We start from the raw sequence: 18761 nt of genomic DNA, 5'->3' as shown, positions 1-18761 counted from the left end.
TATTTGATATGAGAGATATCCCTCTGTGGATTGTTTTCTCCTGCATGAGTTTTGGGGCAAGACTTTGTAAGTGTCAGCAAGGCACCTGCTAGTGATGAAGTCTTTGTCTTTGTTAATTAGGACTATTCTGTAAACGGTAGCTGTGGCTGAAATGTAGGTATGGTTGAAAATATATGCTACGATGCCTTGCAGGAACCAGTACTATCGTGAAATTATCCTCATGACTGGGCAATAACTTTCAGCTTAACTTCTTGAGACCAATAAACTTGAGCTTTTCTATCTTTACCATATTTACATGAGAAATACCTATTTTAGAATTGGTGTTTAGCAGTCACATTGATATTTTAGCATTCATTACTTGGTGGGTTCTCCTCTTTAGAATAGCATTTTGCACTATATATGGAACAGTGCTTGGGTCACGCACTTGAGACCCATGAGAAACACAACCTGATAAGATTAGGCTTTGTCTTTGTTTTGTGAAACTGAAAAAAATGGTACTGATAAAGTATTATTGATATTTAAATTAATCTTACTGTCTGTATTCACTGGGAGGATGGAAAGGCTGAGACACACTCATTGCTTACTTCTGTTGCTTTAAATAAGTGTGATCTTATTTAAAATTTACTTCGCAAATAATTTTCTTCCTCAAAACTAGTGGTATGAAAACTCAGTTAGTTACACAAAAACAGAAGCAACTCAGATATGTTTGTAACAAGAAAACAAATTTATTGATTTTAAAAGACAAGACACAATTTTGTTTTGAAAAACACAAAAAGCTAGCCTGAGTTCAAGTCTGAAATATTCAGAAAAATCCTACTGTCTTTAGTATGTTCCAGTCATTTTTTTAAACAACACACTAAAAGTTAATATATATTTTTATAATTATAAAAGTTCCCCAGTTATTGTACAGTACACAATACAAATTGCCCACAAACTATTATTTATCTCCTGCCAGTTTTGAGAGGACATGATATACTAAAAGATTTAGCATTTCTCACAAAAATCACATCAGGAAATACGTATTTACAAAATCAAATACATTATACAAAAAAACCATCACGTTATTCTGTAAAGATGTCTTCTTTAAATAATTAAAAAGTATATTCAACTGTAGTCCAAAAACTGGAAAAGAACATTACATTATCTCACACATACAATCTACAAAAGTTGCTTACCTCATTTACATAATATATTCAGTCAACTGGAAAATAAAAGTTTGAATATATCCTAGTGTTATGATGTTTCTGTGCTGTGGGACTGAATGAATCTGCCACTTACTAAGTGAAATTTAAATGATGGCACTTAAAAAAATACACTATAAAATAAATGCAACAATGGAAGTTTCCTAGAAGGTAAGAAAGCCCTGAGCGATGACAAAATTACTGATTGGTAGCTCTAGAATTAACCTAATTAAAGTTTACCACCTCAGGCACAATTTTCCAAGTTTTTGAAAGGCACTCAAAGTTTCTTTAACAGCCTCATTGGTTATTAACTGTAAATCCAAATTTTGAGTGAAGATGAGTGGAGATGGGCAACTTGCTTTGGTACAAAGCGATATTTTTCTGGCATACTTTTAATTGCTTAATTGGGTTGTGTTAAGATGGATATAATGTTTAAATGCAAGGCAAACACATTAATATTGTATTGAGGAAAACTTCATTTGGGGAACCCTTTAGTATTCGTAAAGCTCTTGGTGACATCAGCGAGTCAAAAAGAACTGAAGTGAGTTCCTGGTAAATACCAATCTGTGTGAGGTTGTCTGTCTCTCCAAAGCCTAAACTCCTCTAACAAAGACATTTGTTGTTTCAGAGTAAAATTCATCCAGAACTGAAAACTCTTGTAAGATGTTTGCACCTGAATCAAGAAAGTGCATAAAGATACAGAAAGATCCCGATTTAGATTTAAGTGAGGCTCATTTGATGCTAATAGTCTTGTTCTGGGCCTTATTTTCTACAGTAAATTTTACCCTTAATGAGAAATCTTCAAGAACAATTCTTACCAAATATTTTAACTACTCAGGGCTTCCAATCCCAAAATGTTAGTTTGTTTTTCATAAGGAAAAAGAAAAAAAGTAATAAAACATGATAATTTCCAAAACTAAGGCATATTTTACTTCAAACAAACACTAGGCAGTCACTTTGTAAGTGGCTTTTACTATTTCTCAAGTTAAACTGGTAAATTAAACTCAGGTCTACCGGCACATAAAATCACTAGCAGCAATGATCAAGGCATGCAAACTCAGAAGCATTTACATTAAATTATGAATAAAAAAGTTGTTAAATTAAAACCCTTTGAGTATTGCATTTATGATAATTAATTCCGCATGAATTCGCATTAACTGACTAAAAATGTTTACAACTTACTTGCACTTTACTACCAATGTAATTGCATTAAATAACTTAAAATGAGACCTTTTGTTTTTTTGCCCTCAGATAGACTTAAATAAGTACAGCTGCACTTAGCATCTGCTGACTGATTGATACTGCAAGAAACCAGTAGGAAATTTACAGTACTCTCACTTAGTAAGGTGGCATTTCTCTCTTTAGTTTCAAAGAATCTGTACTTGCCACTACACTTGTTCCCTTGCTCCTATGAGCAGTGTTTGTAAGAACGAAGGGTTTTTTTGACATGTTAAGAGGCTGGTGCAGCTTCTAGGTTGCTTTTAGAATTCTGACATTCAACAATGACCATCCCTTGCACCCCCACTAAGTAAAATACCTTCATCTTAGCACTTATTATTGCAGTGACTGAATTTCAAGAGGAGTGTAACTGTGTTCTTATTTATGAAGAAGACTGTAGAAATCTTCAGTGTAAACATACCAAATACTCTGTATTTTTTTTTCTTTTTTGCTAAGCCTTCTTTTATTTCTAATGATTCTTTTACAGTATTGGAATATTCCAATGCTAACCTACCTAAGGAGATTTTCGAAAAAGGATAAATATTCTTCCTAAACCATTTTCTAAAGGCATCTTATAGTACACAACTTCATGTCTGTAGAAACACATTTGATTTTCTTCATGTATTTCTGCATTTATGAAAACAAGGGAGCTGAAGAACTATTTTCCATTAGACAGTACACATCAATGGCAGTGAATATTTGGCTAAATCTACTGAACCTATCACAAAACCATTCCTGTATAGTATGCAAGTATTTACTTTAAACAACAACAACAAAAAAATCTATAATGCTATCAGCTATTCTGGAGTGTATGATCAGTGGATTGATTAGATTATCTAAAATGCTATATTCCCATCATGTGACTTACAATGCTCAAAGGGTTAATGCAAGGCATTACATTAAATTAATTTTCTAATACTAGAAATAAGCACTGTGTGTTTATGCTCCTATTCCAGTTTTTTTTTTCTTCTGTATGTTTCTCTTAAATCACTGAACAAATTTGCAGAGATACTACAATTCCATTTATTGATTTGTTTTAAACCATATACACAGAGGATTTCCTGTTAGAGAGACAAGGGCCCAATTTTCAGAAATTCATACTGTTCTCTCAAATGAATGATTTAAACTCTAAAATCACTGTTGGTCATAATTATATTATTAATAAATCTATTTATTTTCCCCACGTTTATAGCTAAAATGGTTACTTCCATTTTCTAAAACCATTCTGAACTGAATCCAGTGAGACTCTAAATCTAAAATGTTTTCTGAACAGTGCAGATATCAATTAGTGATATTCACAAAGATATCATGTCCCTTAGAATAAAGGAAAAAAAAAAGGTGATAAAAGAGGTTTTAGATATTTTAAAATACCTCGCTTTAAATTAAATTTGTATATAGGCCTATACATTCCTGAATGACAGTACACCAGAACATTTATCTATTTTCTTATTTATGAACTAAAGGCTGTAATTCTGTAAGTCACTGGGTAAATAATTTAAAATCTATTTTTCAACTTTTTAGGGAAGTCTTTTTAAAAGAAGGTGCTTATAGCATGCTACAGTACATGAGTAAAACACAAAAATAAGAACTGAAAACAGAAAAGAAAAAAAGGAAAAAAAAATCTTTACAGGTGATTTACTGTGAAAATATGGAAATGCACCAACAAATCGTCATAAATATAAAACTTTTGAAAATTGGGCCCTGTGCTTTGAAAAGGTAGTTCAACAATACCCATTCCCCTACACCGTTCACTGTGATATTTGTGCTAATAGGGAAAATGCCTTTAAATAATTACTTTGGATTCCATTTCAAGATTGGATAAAACACATGAACCACTATCAGCCCTCATAATGTCTACCCTGTGGATAAATGCTAAACCTCTCCAGAGCACTAACAATAGACTTCAGAGCTGGTGTGGCAACCACATGCTGCACATTATAGAATCCATACTGAGGTATTCATATCTCTGTAGTTTAACCATTACTAAAACAACTATTAAAGATAGCAGAAGCGTGCAAAATGTTTTACCTGTGTTGGATTAAAATTTCATTAAATGTAAAAACGCAAGACCTCCAAACCTGAAACTATACAAATTAGCTTATAGCAACATTGTTCTTCTAGAAATTTCATAAGAAAAGAAGTATGAGGAAAAAAAAAAAAAACATTTAAAAATTCCAAAAAGTAATCAATTGATAATCACAGGAATACAGACGCCATTTAATTTTCTCAATCTGGGATAGTTCCAGTTTTGTTTTGATAATTCATTGTTTGTAGAAGCCATGAAATACATTTTATCTCTGCATTAATTTTTCTAATTTTCCTTTTTTTTTTTTTTTTTTTTGTTTGTTTGTTTTGCACTTTGTGAACAGTGAACAACTGGATGGGAGTGGGAAACCAAATAATTAAAGTAATGCAGGTCCCAACTCTTTCAGCAATCTAGATATTTACCTATTACAATCATTCTCTTTTCTCAGCAATAACAAACACAACATTAAAATCAATTAGACAATAAGAAAACATTATAGGGTTTGCCAACACAAAAACTGAAAGAAGTACTACAGTATTAAAAAAGTTAAAAATGAAAAAAAAATGAATTACTTCACTTTATTTTAATTGTAAACATCTTGTAATGCACGATGAAAAGGGAGTAAATATTTATCACAGCTTAGTTTTAGGATTTTTGGTGAAGGGTACAGCTATGCTGATTTCCAAGGAAATATCAGGACACACTGAGCAATGTATGTGAGAGCAAAATCTATAATGAGATTCAGTGCATTTATGAGTGTAGAAATAATGAATATAAACCCCACTTTCACTTCTTACTGAGGTGAAAGCCATTTAATGACACCAAGTAAGAATTATGCCTACACAGAGTAAGTGGGATGGGTTCACCTCCCAGTTCTTTAAAGGAATTTAAATTTAATTTTGTGCACCAATAATGTTAGGACATTTTAATTGATATGTAGCTGTATTTGGAGCACATGTGATCTATAGCAACAAACTTCTCTGCTATAAATACACTGTTCATTTCACTATTCTTCTCCCATTTGGTATATATTACTTTAAACTCATTTTACAGACACTGTAGGTAAAAGAAAATAAAAGAATCCCTAATTCTCTTATAGTCTTTTGTATAAAGTTGTTTTTTTTTTTGTGCTCTCCTTTATTTTTTGGCTTTTTTTTTCTTATTCAATTCCCTATTTAATGTTGCAAATTCATGTGTCTGCATAATGAAATGTTTACGAAGAAAAATGACAATTCATGTATGCTATATAAACTGTTGATATGAGATCAAGCCGTTAAAATGTAAAATCAGGCTGATACCCCACAAAACACACAAATTGAAAACATGCACTGCATTATGTACCTGCTCATTTATTTACTTTTACTTTTTAAAATTAGAAGTAGACATGGGTTTAAAAATATATATAATCATGCTTGGGACTATGGTCAATCTATCTTGACATCTGAACGTGGTATTAAAGCTAGTTTTGCCTTCCAGATTCCCAAGCAAATTTTATTCGTAATAAAGTGAAATCCAGCTAGAAACAAGAAAAAATAGGTTTATTGTCATTCTAAGAGGGATATTAAAATCATTTAATAATAAAAAATCATTTTATTATTTTGAAGGCTATGTAACCTGTCCTTACTTCTTAGGGAATTTGAAAATGACAGGCACACCTTGTTGAATTAATTTAAGAGTTAAGAATAACAAAAAGTACTAAGTCTTAGCTTCAGTTCTGTTTAAGGCACCATGTAATAGCCGAGGTACAATGATCCCTGATGTACATTCTTAAATGGCAATGGTCCATCTAGCCACCTATTCAAATTCTACACAACTGGGAATAAGTACAAGTGAGGTGTGCCAGTTACACTGCCTTATCTAATTTTTTGTAAAAATTTAAATCCACTGTAACAAGGAAATATTTTTGAAAGGAAAATGATGTAGGTTGCTACATTCCTTGCATTCTATAAATTATCTTTTCTAAGAGCAGCAGATTGAACCACTAGTATGAAAAGACCTGGAATAGAAGAAAGTCATCCAAATGGAATATTTTCCTGTATGTCCAGTCCAGCTTAAGTAGCATGTACACTTAAAAAGTAACAGCAATAATTAAGTCACTTCTTTTTCAGCTTCTAACAACTACAGTACCACTCAACAGCCAACAGTACCTGCTCAGTGGCACCACATTTAGTATCAGTAGTCTTCAAAACAGAGGAACTGGTATGCAAATAATATCTGGAACTGTTGATTTTTAATGAACCTTGCATTCTTAAAATGATGGTCAGATAATTACATACGTTTATTACGTACACATTATCACACTGTTTCAATTCTGCCATTTAAACTTGCTTCTTTCTTACAGAAAGAAACTAGTATATCTTCTCAACTCTTCAACATTATTACAAAAAATCCCCCTGAATACTCACAATTTTATCAAAATAGTGTCTTCTAGTTGTCCACGGAAAAGCACCTTTTATAACAAACTTGATACATCTGTTGTCAAATAAGTATGCCTCCAGTGTGAATCAAAGAAAATAGTTCTTTTGATATTTCACAGAAGTGCATCTATTTAAAAACCTATGTATATGAAATCATCACCATAACTAATAATGAACATTAAAATATTTTTAAAAAACTATGAAAAAATTAAATTATTATAAGAGGACAAAAACATTAACATCAAGCTTTGCAAAAATCTTTCTTGCATTTGATTATAAGAAAACTCTTCATATCGAGTGGCCAATGTAAAATGATCCTGTTTACAAAACCATCTTTTTTAAACAGGTCTGGCAAAATGTATACACCCATACCATTTAACGACTCCAATAAAATAATGCTCAGTACAGCTGAAATTTGACAACAGTCGATTTTCAGACTTTTTTTTTCTCTTTTATTTATTTATTTTCATATTAAACCCAAAAAGCTAAAGTAATGATAGGGGGCAGTTTCACATTAGACTGCAGTATATGTATTTCCAGTAGCACTGCACTGTCTGATAGTCTGAGTAGTCGCAACAATGTGCTCATTATGAATTGGGTTCAGGAGGTTCTGCTGTACTCCACTCTCAAGCACTGGCTGCATGCAGCCCACCTGAAATGCTTGGTTTAGCTCTGTTTTCTCTCTCTTGGCTTGCGGCTCTCCATTTTCGTCCATTTCTTCATCTATTTCACTTTCGACTTCGCTGCCTTCATCTGCACAAAGGGAAAAGAAAACATCTAATACAAATACCTTTATTTTGCAAATATTTGAAATACAAAGATACTGGTATGACTAGCAATTTGATAAAGCATAAACTGAAAACCTAAAACATAAATGGAGAAAGCTTATGATTTTTATCAAATAGATTAATAGACTCCCATAGTTTTGATCACTCCAGTTACATACTGTTGATAAAATAAGAAGAAAATGCAATTACCAACCTGAAAAACAATATCTAACAAACAACACTAACTTCATATTGCAAATTCCCTTTTACCTTTAAGACTTGATAAACTTTTTAAAGAGTTGTTACAGAGAGGGAAATCATTGAAAAGAGGTTGTGATGTGACAACAAATTGTACAACCAGTCAGTATAAAATGAGTGTCAAGATATGACATGAAGAGTTCATAAGGAACTAATTTACTTCCTTCCATTTTCTCTGGCAAGCTATTTAGCAACTGCATGTAATTTTAACATCTTCATTTAGTGGTGATAAAGATACATAAGCCTACTCCTATCTTTCTTCCCACAGCTGTTCCCCTTCTCTGTACTACTAGATACAACTAGATTCCAGGCTAAAATGGGAATATTTATTGCATAAATGTTAAGCATCTTTAAAATAAGTTGTTGTTAGAAAACATACCTGTGATTTTCTAATAAGTATTATATGTTCCACTATCCAAAACATATCAATATATCCACAAAACAAATATATGCATTTTACATAGGATGATACTGCTCTAAATTCTACTTATTTTGCTCACAGACACATTAGTTCTACACTGACTTATATACTGGAGAGATCAAAATGCTTACCTTTATCCATATTTCCAGGAGACACAGCATTTAAATCACCAAACTGTAAAATAAACAGTGAAAAAACTGAGCACAGTCTTATGCAAATAAAATGTAGAATGTCTGTGATGGAGCTGGTCTATGCTCCACTGGTTTGAGGCTAGTATGCAAACATACAGACTAGGCTGCGGCCACACATCCATCATGCATCAGTTCATTTTCCATTCTGTCTTGTTTTTACTGAAACAATTACCACTAAATAAATTTTCAGAAATTAAAAAGGGCGAATTACAATCTTATATCATTCTTTTTCAAGATGATGTCATCAGGGTCTTTATCACTTGAAGTGAGCTACTTCTGTACTGATTAAGTCAGCAAACATGACAGATATTTTGAACTACCACTATTTTATCCAAAAGATCTTTTTAAAATTTCCCAGAGAAGCTAGAAGAAAAAGGAAGTGTGTCTCTAAATGCAGCTATAGCATTGCAGATTTACCTGTAGGGCAGATGAAATGCATTGCTGAAAAAAAGTTTACCAAGTGCTAACCAACATACTTGCACTGAAAAGGTATCTTTGCAAAAATGTTGCTCATATTCTAGGTGTATAACACTCCTTCCTTTTCTTTCCTGAATCCTCTCTCTTTAACGAAATCGGCCAAGTAGAATGTCATCAATGAATACCAAAGTTGTTACAGTTCTTACAATAAATAATGACACCAACCTTTTTCAGAAATACAGTAAGATAAAACAGTAACTTAAGGAACACTAAGGCAATGAGCACCAATACCATCATTTCATATCCTCATTCTTATCCTTACTCTACTTTGGCTTTGTGCATGAGTATTCACACGACTATGCAATAGAACCATATGACAAAACTGACTTGAGAAAAATAATCACTTATAAACATGAGGCGTTTTTATTTGAATAAATCTGATCCAGTTAACTGCAGCACTTGCTAATACCTTTGCTAACACCTGTGTCCAAAGCTGGGAGAAGAGGAAGGCAGGAAAATGAAAATGCTTATCTCAGGTGCAATACTAGCTTATGTGCCCTATGATGTCCGTAAGACTGTGGTCTTAAGATTTCCTCTTTTTATTTCTGTCACAGTCATTGAATACAGTAAATCATTTTTGAGTGTGCATTCAATGAGTATTTGCAGTTTCCCTCCTAACCCTCCCAACTCCAAAAGTTTTGAGCTACTTAATTCCAGTACTGTCTCCATGTTCAGTTTACACCAAAATAAACAACTACACATTCGATGGATAAATACAGGATGTCTGTTAAGAAGGCAAGAATGAAATAACACATACTTTTGAGTACCTTCCTGCACATGTAGGGCAGATTAAAGAAATACAGTATTAGTATTATTAGTATTATTACAGTATTCCGGGGAAGATTTAGATTAGACCTGAGGAAACATTTTTTCTCTGAAAGAGTGGTCAGGCACTGGAATGGCCTGCCTAGGGAGGTGGTTGAGGCACCATCCCTAGCGCTGTTCAAGAAGCGTTTAGATGAGGTGCTAAGGGATTTGATTTAGTAGTTGGGTAGGGATAGTGATAGGAGGATGGTTGGACTAGATGATCCTGTTGGTCCTTTCCAACCTTATGAACCTATGAACTTATGAACCTAGTGGGTTGCTAAGTGGAAACATCCTAATTTAAATTGTCTAAAATCTCATGCCACATGTTAGGAAATCATTTGACAAATATAGTAAGACATTTCCAATTTATCTTTTAAGATTGCTATCTATTTACATGATAACAATGATACTGTCAGTGTATCTTGAAGGAAGAAGAAAACCTGATGTTAAATCAACCTGCAAAATAACTTGCAAGATATCAGTAACAAATATGACAGTGGCTCCCAAATGTGAAAATTTAATAAAGCTGTGCCATTAAACATCTACTCTATTTTCAAATATATCAGTTTTCCATCACTTTGGGAGTACAGTTCCTTGATGAAATGGCATGCATTCTTCAAAATTTCACTCAGAATGTTAGATGAAATACAGGATAAAAGAGGTACGAAATAAACCTTGCCTTGCAGGTGCTGTAGACAAGCACAAAGCTAGTTCTCAGCTGAGACACTTTGTGTTTTCTAAGCCTATAACTTTTGAAACATACGAAAATAGACTGACACCGATCTCTTAGGATACCTGCACATCTATGTGAACAATACCATATGGACCAAATGGATACGATCTTTCTGAAGTCACTGGTTATGGACAGCTTATGGAAATATTTGTGTTGGAATTCAAAATATATGTGTAAATACATGAAAATAGATCTACATAAATGACAGTTGCCTATTCTTTTTTTATTTTCACATAAAATAGTTCTCATAAAATTGAAAATGTGTTGATGAACATTTTTGAAACTGTGCCAAAACTTAGGTACATTAACCTGTGCACAGATCTGAAAAGGAGCAACTTTGTTTGCAAATGATTGAGTGTTAGAATTCAGTGTGACTTTAAAACTCAGACAGTCAATCAAAGAAACAAATATGAAATGGTTATTGTATTTATAACCCAATCTGTTCCTAGACTGTAGAACACCCTACAGATCCACAAAATTTACAAAATTTGCAAAGGTATGTACTTAAATTCAACACTAAATCTCTCAGTCTACTCTCTTACATATTATCTTACCTCTCCCATAACTGCAATAGGTGTCTCTCCTGTGGCCTGAGCAACACGATGTTCTACTAAGTAAAACATGTATTCATCATAAAGCAAGCGGATCAGATGAAAAGAGCCAAAGCTAGCAGCACTGCGCAAGGTTAAATCTCGAATCACCATTGAGCTATTCGAAAATGAAAAAAAATATTTGTGTCATATGTCACAGTCACATTAATGCTTATCCAAGACATTTCTCCTCAAAACCAATATTCTTAAAAACAATGTCTGTCTGATGGTGTCTTTGGAAAGAGACAGTTAGGCAATTATTTGCTTCTCATTTTGCAGGTGTTTCTGACCACTGTATTAAAGAAATAACTGAATTGTTTTGTTTCCCACTTTCCTTTGTTTTCCTAACTGACTAACTACCAAGATTTGAGCACACATAAAACCTAACCAGATGAAAAACTTAATCAAACTTTCATTTTAAATAAACTAATGTTTAAATAAGTTCTGTTGAGCCTACTTTCCCAGTACGAAGGTTTTAATTTTCATGATTTTAATTACTCAAAGTTCAAAATTAGTAAAAGACTTATGTGTATGTATTATACAAATTCTTGTATCTTCAGCAAGTAGCTGATGTAATCATTTTCAAAGAAGGAGCTTTAGGCAGACAACTGATTCAATAATCAGCTAACATGGAATACTTGCTTTAATCCACTTTCTATACTGAAAAAAGGTTTACCTTACCTAATAATAACATATATTGCAATGTTGTAACAAATGATATTAAAAATAGTGGCTTAGTAATTTTATAGTTATTCAACCCAATGAATCTACATTATGTTTCTAACTCATAACAAAATTCTACCTGCATTCATATGGCCTTCAAAACAGTTAAGAGTGTCAGTTAAGACAAGTTAAGTTTTTACAGTTAAGGTTTTAAGTGTCCCTGAGTTTGGTGTTAACAGTAATTTTCTGGAAAAAAAAACCACCCACATACTTTTGAAGACTTGGTGAGTCACAGTTTGATGTTGTATCTGTCAATTTTGCTACAGCGAACAATTCATCAAATAATGTAATAGTTAAAATTCTTTATAAATATTAAATACTACCTGTAGAAAGACCATTTTAACAGAAATTGCCTTGCTGCTTTAGGAAAGCTGGGTCTTCCTTCATATGGTTTCAATGCTTGCATCATTACATTATCAAGCCAGGCAGCCCACTGCTCCAGAGTGCTTTGCTGTTGAAGAGTCATTTTGAAATCTGTTTCTAGCCTCTGAACCATGTTGTCATCACACTGGCATACCCAGGAAGCCTGCTCCTGTTATAGCAAATAGCAGCTCTTGAATTAACAGTACATAAATTAAAGCACAGAATGTAATTCATTCTTAAAGATTAAACAATTATGTGGAGGAAAAGGACAAAAAATACTTAAATAGCAAAGTAAAAGTAGTTCTTGTTTGTATGTCTGGCACAATTTTATTCAAAGAAAGTGAGTGGGGAAAACACAACACACAGAATCTGATGTCAAATTCAGAAATAAGAAAGGACAATGGAAATGACATAAGTATGTTCTAGTTTTCCACATCTGTTTTCAGAAGACATCTTTTACTTTCCTTGTTGATAATTTTTCTACAGAAATATTTGGGAATTGACAGTTTTTGTTGGGACTGCTGGCATGCCAATCAGAAATACCAGTTAAGTGGGAGTCTTCAATAATAAAAGAACAAACAAGAAATGAAGTATAAGGTTTCTTTTGGCATGAAAATAACAATTTGAATTATACCATCTTATAAAAGAAAGCTTTGTATGTAAACAATAGTTGCTTTATTTGCTGTATGTTATGCATAAGTACAAAATGAACTGCAAAGAAATTGAGAAACATGCTCTCCACATAAAAAAGAACAATTTAATCTGATTTAATTATCAAGACTGAATCAGTCTAGTAGGACACTTCAAAAACTAAGAGATAATGTGAAGACTCACTCAAGGCATGTCCTTAAACCTCGCTATCATGTGCCAGGTTAACACCTCAACATTCACAGACTCTGTGTCTATACTAACATATTAGCATAATTAATATTTTGCATCTTTGTTCAGGTGCACTATCCACTCCTATTCATTTCTGTGAGTACCAGTGATATTTCAAGAAGATATCTGAGGTAAATCAGAAGAGAGTTCAAAGTCCTTAGAAGATGGCTGAAGGATTCGGAATCACAGATACTGTTTTCCACAGTCGTTCCAGTAATGGGAAGAGTGATGGAAAGAAACAGGTTATTGGTGAATATTAAGATACTTGAATGTGTGCATGGAGCAACACAGCTAGTAACAGGGCTGGAGGGTATGTCCAATGAGGAGAGACTGAGGACACTTGGGTTGCCCAGCCTGGAAAAGAGGATACTGAGAGGACAAAAGTGCTCCCTGCAGCTCTCTGAGAAAGGAAAGATACTGGGCTCTGCTCACTGGTCATTAGTGACTGGAAAGAAAGCAAAAAAGCTGTGCCATGAGATGTGGTCCAAAACACTGGAACAATCTTTCTAGCGAGATGGCTGATAAGCACTGCATGTCAGTGTTCAAAAGGCATTTGGACAATGCCCTAAAAAATACACTTTAACATTTGGTTAGCCCTGAAGCAGTCAGGCAGTGTGACATGATCTTCATAGGATACCTCCAATGAAACTATTTTAACTCTAATGCTACCATTCATAGTTTACATATTGTTACGTAATGTAACTACATATGTTAAAAGCTCCTCAGACAAAAAGATTCCCACAAAAAACTATCAGTCATCTGGAATATTTCACTTCGTTGGGCAAAAGGAAAATAACACTTCATCAAAGGAGTAGAATCATGTGGGAAACCTTTTTTGAAGGCCTAATGAAAATATAAACGTATATTCTATAGCTAACTAGAAACCAACTCTAATCTTTACTAATCTGATAACTACTCTGGAGATCTCATACACTTTAGCACAGACACTTAGATTAAGCATACTAATGCAATTCTATTTGAATGAATGAAACAGTCTCTACTAAAAACATTGTACATTAAATTGCTTTCATAGACATTCAGGAGTTGTGCTCTTATCTGAGACCTAATCATTCAATATAATTTGTGATATTAATAAGACATTATTCATGATATACCCATTCAAAGAATGCATGTGCTCTGTGTTTTCAGAGAATCTGGAATAATATGAGCACTTGAAATAGATAAGTACTTGGAAATAGATAATGGCAAAAGTTCAAAATCTTTGGATTTGGAAGAAACAGAATTATTTTTCAAAGTCTGTTACTTAAAGCTGATTGAAAGAATTAGCTCTAAATTTTACCTGAACATTGGCAAAATCAACACGGTTAAGATCATTGAGCATCTGGTTGATTTGAGAAGTGTTTTGAAGAACAGCACGAGCTGCTTGAGCCAGGTGGTTTAGAGATGTGTATCTTCGCAGAGTCTGGGCAAAGGCACTTACAGCGGCAACCTATGAATAAATTGATTTCTTTTAAAACATTGTATTCTCTATCTGCAGATTAATCCACCTTTGATTCTTTATGCTCATTTTAATATTCCATATTAACGACCCATAATATGTGAGCTGCATTCATGTAACAGATCAAAAAATATTTTTCTTTTAATTTTTTGACAGTAACTTAGTTTTGTCCTCTCTCATTATTTGATGTGAGGCTAACCATGAAAATTAACATTAAAGTTAAAATACTGTTTTTAGATGGTACTGCACAATGTGTTCGTCACTGCTAGAATAAAGCTGCAATAGTTTTGTCTACCTTGGTTTGTATCATCCTCTGTGGAATATTGTTCATGGCATTTGAAAGCCAACCTTCAAGGCTTTTTGCAAAATTGCGAATGGCTTGGGTCAAGGCACCTGCACATTAAAGAAGAAAAACAGAATGAAAAGAAAGCAAAGTACCTGTTTTGAAATCTTGTGCATCTCCACTTTTATACTCAATATTTAGATCTGTCAATTTTACTTACTGAAAGACAATTAGTAGTTAATTTAGTAGTTGGGTAGAGATAGTGATAGGAGGATGGTTGGACTAGATGATCTTATAGGTCCTTTCCAACCTTATGAACTTATGAACTTATGAACAAATTAAACTAGGCTTTAAAATGCCTAATTCAGATTCATATTATGCAATAGTTTTGTTTTAATAACCAGTTCTAACTTCTTCACCTAATCTTTCAAGAAGCTGTTGACAGTATTGTTTTGGGCTCTTCTTCATTGCTGGTGAAAATGCACAGCTTATACTGGTGACAGTGTCTTGTAGCTGAAATTTGTCTCTATCAGTGTAACCGTGCTCTTTGTAGTTGTTGAAGTTTCCACAAGAATAAATAGGAAGCATTTATTTCCTATCTACCTACGTAGTTACTGAAGGAGGAAATAAAACTTTACACTAGGAACTGGACATGGAAAAAAATAAAATCTTATCTCTTGAGTAGTAAAAAAACCTTTCTAACACTTCCTACTTGCTCTCTGACAAAATAATGTCCACCCAAACAGCTGGGAAAGGAGACAAAAATAAAAACTGCAGTTTTCTAAAAATGAATGGAGAATCACGGCAGATGCAAAAAGTAAGCATAAAATACTAGAAAAAATAAACTAAATTTACTTTCAAATTATTTCAGCTACATGTGACAAGAGACTATACAAGTAAAGACTGGGTTCTGTTCATTGGGCCCAATACTTTCTGGTAGACTAAGAACTAAGGCTGATAAAATGTGTCTTTGAGAAATGATCTTTTTACTGCTTGATTTACTGATGAACTCTTAATTTACAGAAACTGTTGCTAGCACATCAATTTATTAAAAAAAAATTATATCTTTTCTTCACTTTTTAATCTGTAGTATTAATGCATAGACATCATATTAGTAACTTCTATAAATGACAACAGATTTGGATACGTAGTTGAAGATAATTTGGTCTTACAAAGTATCTCAACAAGATAAATATTCTATGGTAACAGCTGTTTGTTTGTTTTCCCTGTAAAGTTTTCATTTAGAGAAAAGCTCTTCACTCCTACAAATATTCTGCAAACCTCTGATACTTTGTAAATTCTTTCTCCGCTATTACTAATTAATTATGTTTTCATTTCTTTTATTTCTTACCTACAGAGCAAGAAAGTGCACAGTTGAAGGAATATTATAAATACTGTATGAATTACATTTAGTAATTTAAGGAAACTATTACTGTTATCACTTCTAATTCACATACTATTCTTTTTCACCTAATTATATATTATAAAATTACTTTCACCACTGCAAGGTTAATTTCCCTTAAAAATGAATATGGAAAAGTAGCTCAGTTACATCTTAAAAAAAAGTCTTTAACTAGGAGGAAAGTGGAGCAAATCGAAGGAATTCTAAGATTTCTAATGAATTCTGGAAATATCATATTAAATTTAGAATTTTTCTTAAAATTAATCTTTAAGTAGGCATCCAGGTGTTGCCACAATCTAAAGTACCTACATCCTCAAAGCCTTCATGATACCAAGAAAAAACATCTGAACAGAAACCTACACAGTGAGTTTACTTCAAAGTAAATGGCTTGAATTAGTCAAATGTTACTGGACGTATACTATTTTACAATGACTGTTACTGATAGAAAGTTCAACTTGGACAAGAATCTAAGAATTCAGAGTCTGAATCTCAGCTGAAAGCCCTCTAACATATAAATCTCAGAAAATTACAGACTTTTTCTGCAAGACTTTAGAGTCTTTCCAGTAATTTAGATTTTAATCTGAATTTGTGTAATAAAATTGAGGAATTATTTTCCCTTTATTCTGCTGAATAGATGAAAAGGTATATTATGCCGATCTGTACCAGGACCTCACTCTTTCCTTCAACCTCCTTTACCTTTGTAATGGCTGATCTTCAAATTTTACAGACTTCCAGAGTTTGAATTTATTCTATCATAATTTACTGAAACCTAATTGTGTTTCACTGACAAGCAAGAAGTCAACAAAACTCCCCTAGAAGGCAGTGCCTCCAAATATTCTTAAAAATTGCTTATCACTGCTGAAATTACTAAAGAGGAAGATGTGTTAACAGCAGGAAAAAAATAGCTTTGTCAGCTGCAAATCTACCTCAGACTCTCATTTTTTAAAATATATTAATATTAATAAAATATTAATTATTAAATATATTAATAAATATATCAATATATAATTAATTAATTAAAAATATATTAATAAGGTGAATGGACTGTTCATGGAAAGGATATAATGTTTAAGCATTAGAAGAACTATACTTTATTCATAAAATTATATCATTTCAATATTTTTGCACAATGTATGTGATTCAGTAGATGTTCTATAAAGGAGTTAACTTTCTTTAGATAAGTTAATTTTCTACCAAGAACAGCTATATACATACATTACTGGAACAATTATGGATTCTAGTAAAATTAATATTCAGTAGAAAGCTAAACGCATGACAATGGTTGAATGGACAGATAGTTAATGACTCTTTCTTGTACGAGAGAAGGAACAGTAGATCAGAATATTAAACTGTACTAGAAATTTCAGAATTGACTCTTCATTGCCTTAACAACCCTTAGAAGTTGATTCTTTTACTAAGAAACAAAAAACAAAGTTTCTGAAAATGAAAGCACAAGGCTCAGATACATTTTATCTGGACTGATTAAATATTAATTTGATATTTATAAACAAAAACCTACTTAATTTAATGGAAATACTCATTGACATTAACTTACATTGGCTCAGGGGTCACTGTACTTTTCATGCAAGACTAGATCTTGAAAACTAGGATCTTTCAACTGCTCTAAGATTATAAGTTATTCTAACATATAAGGCATACAGTCATCAACTCCCAGAACAACTTTCTACCCAAAAGACTTAGGGATTAATGATACACGTTACAATAATGCCTAAAAATTCCTCATGCACCCTAAGACCACACACATATGAAAAAAGAAAAGTTCTTACAAAACATTTTGTGTTCAACTTACTAGGAATAGGTCTAAGGACGTCAGGAATGAGAATCTCCACCAAAGCCTGGTACATCACGTGGTCACAGTTACACATCCATTTCAGAATAGATTCATTTTTGCACAGAGTAATCAGTTTTGCTTTTGGAAGTCTACTTTCTATTTCACTAAGATTGCTGGAATGAACAAATGCAGCAAATGAAAATGCATTTATAGCAGATAAAAAACAGCAATTGGTTTTAAAATTAATTATTTAATAAAGAAGTTATAGATATCTCCATGACAGCCAATAGCACTTCTTTACATTTCATTTTATGTGAAACTGAATTAGAATGCTTCCATAGATCTGGCATAGCCCATGAATTATGTAGAGGTATGAATCCTGTAGTCTTAAAAGAAATGGATAGGATACTGTGAAAACAGTACTTTCATGATAGTTGTCTAATTAAAAAAAAAAAAAAGACAAAATTCTTTCAAGACTGCCGTTTGCCATATAAGCTGTGTGTATTAACATGCCAGAAAACATAAAATTTATTTTTAAAATGTATCATAAGAAAGAAAGATTTTTTACTCTGAAAGTAAAACCAGTAACTTTAGTGCTGTGGTTTGACAGTTCTGTTATTATAACAAGCAGTAAACAAAGAGAATACATTTACTGACCTTGGTTCATTAACAGTAGTACCATCAGGTGGAGTAGAGGGAGAATAGCGCCAGAAAGTTTGCCACAATTTCTCTATCAGGCTGAACTGAAGATTAACTACCACATCCAGAATTGCC

The 18761-nt window shown here is 32.8% G+C and overlaps 1 protein-coding gene across 1 annotated transcript in view; it reads right to left on the bottom strand.

Annotated features, from left to right (window-relative positions):
• Positions 1-4674: 4674 nt before the first annotated feature.
• Positions 4675-18761, bottom strand: part of RFX3 (regulatory factor X3) — a 120413-nt gene continuing 106326 nt past the window's right edge. The window contains exons 10-17 of the mRNA XM_065744173.1: positions 18645-18760; positions 18006-18160; positions 14806-14903; positions 14352-14501; positions 12133-12341; positions 11051-11204; positions 8420-8462; positions 4675-7595 (exon numbers count right to left, since the gene is read on the bottom strand). Of these exons, the coding sequence (XP_065600245.1) occupies positions 7357-7595; positions 8420-8462; positions 11051-11204; positions 12133-12341; positions 14352-14501; positions 14806-14903; positions 18006-18160; positions 18645-18760 (1164 nt within the window). The 3' untranslated portion in view covers positions 4675-7356. The remainder of the gene's footprint in view (positions 7596-8419; positions 8463-11050; positions 11205-12132; positions 12342-14351; positions 14502-14805; positions 14904-18005; positions 18161-18644; position 18761) is intronic.

This window comes from Cyrtonyx montezumae, unplaced genomic scaffold, assembly GCF_038088225.1.
Source record: "Cyrtonyx montezumae isolate F1298 unplaced genomic scaffold, pur_monq_1.0 scaffold_30, whole genome shotgun sequence".
Lineage (NCBI taxonomy): Eukaryota > Metazoa > Chordata > Aves > Galliformes > Odontophoridae > Cyrtonyx > Cyrtonyx montezumae.
The sequence above is the reverse complement of the archived record's forward strand: the minus strand, read 5'-3'. Positions and strand labels throughout refer to the sequence as shown.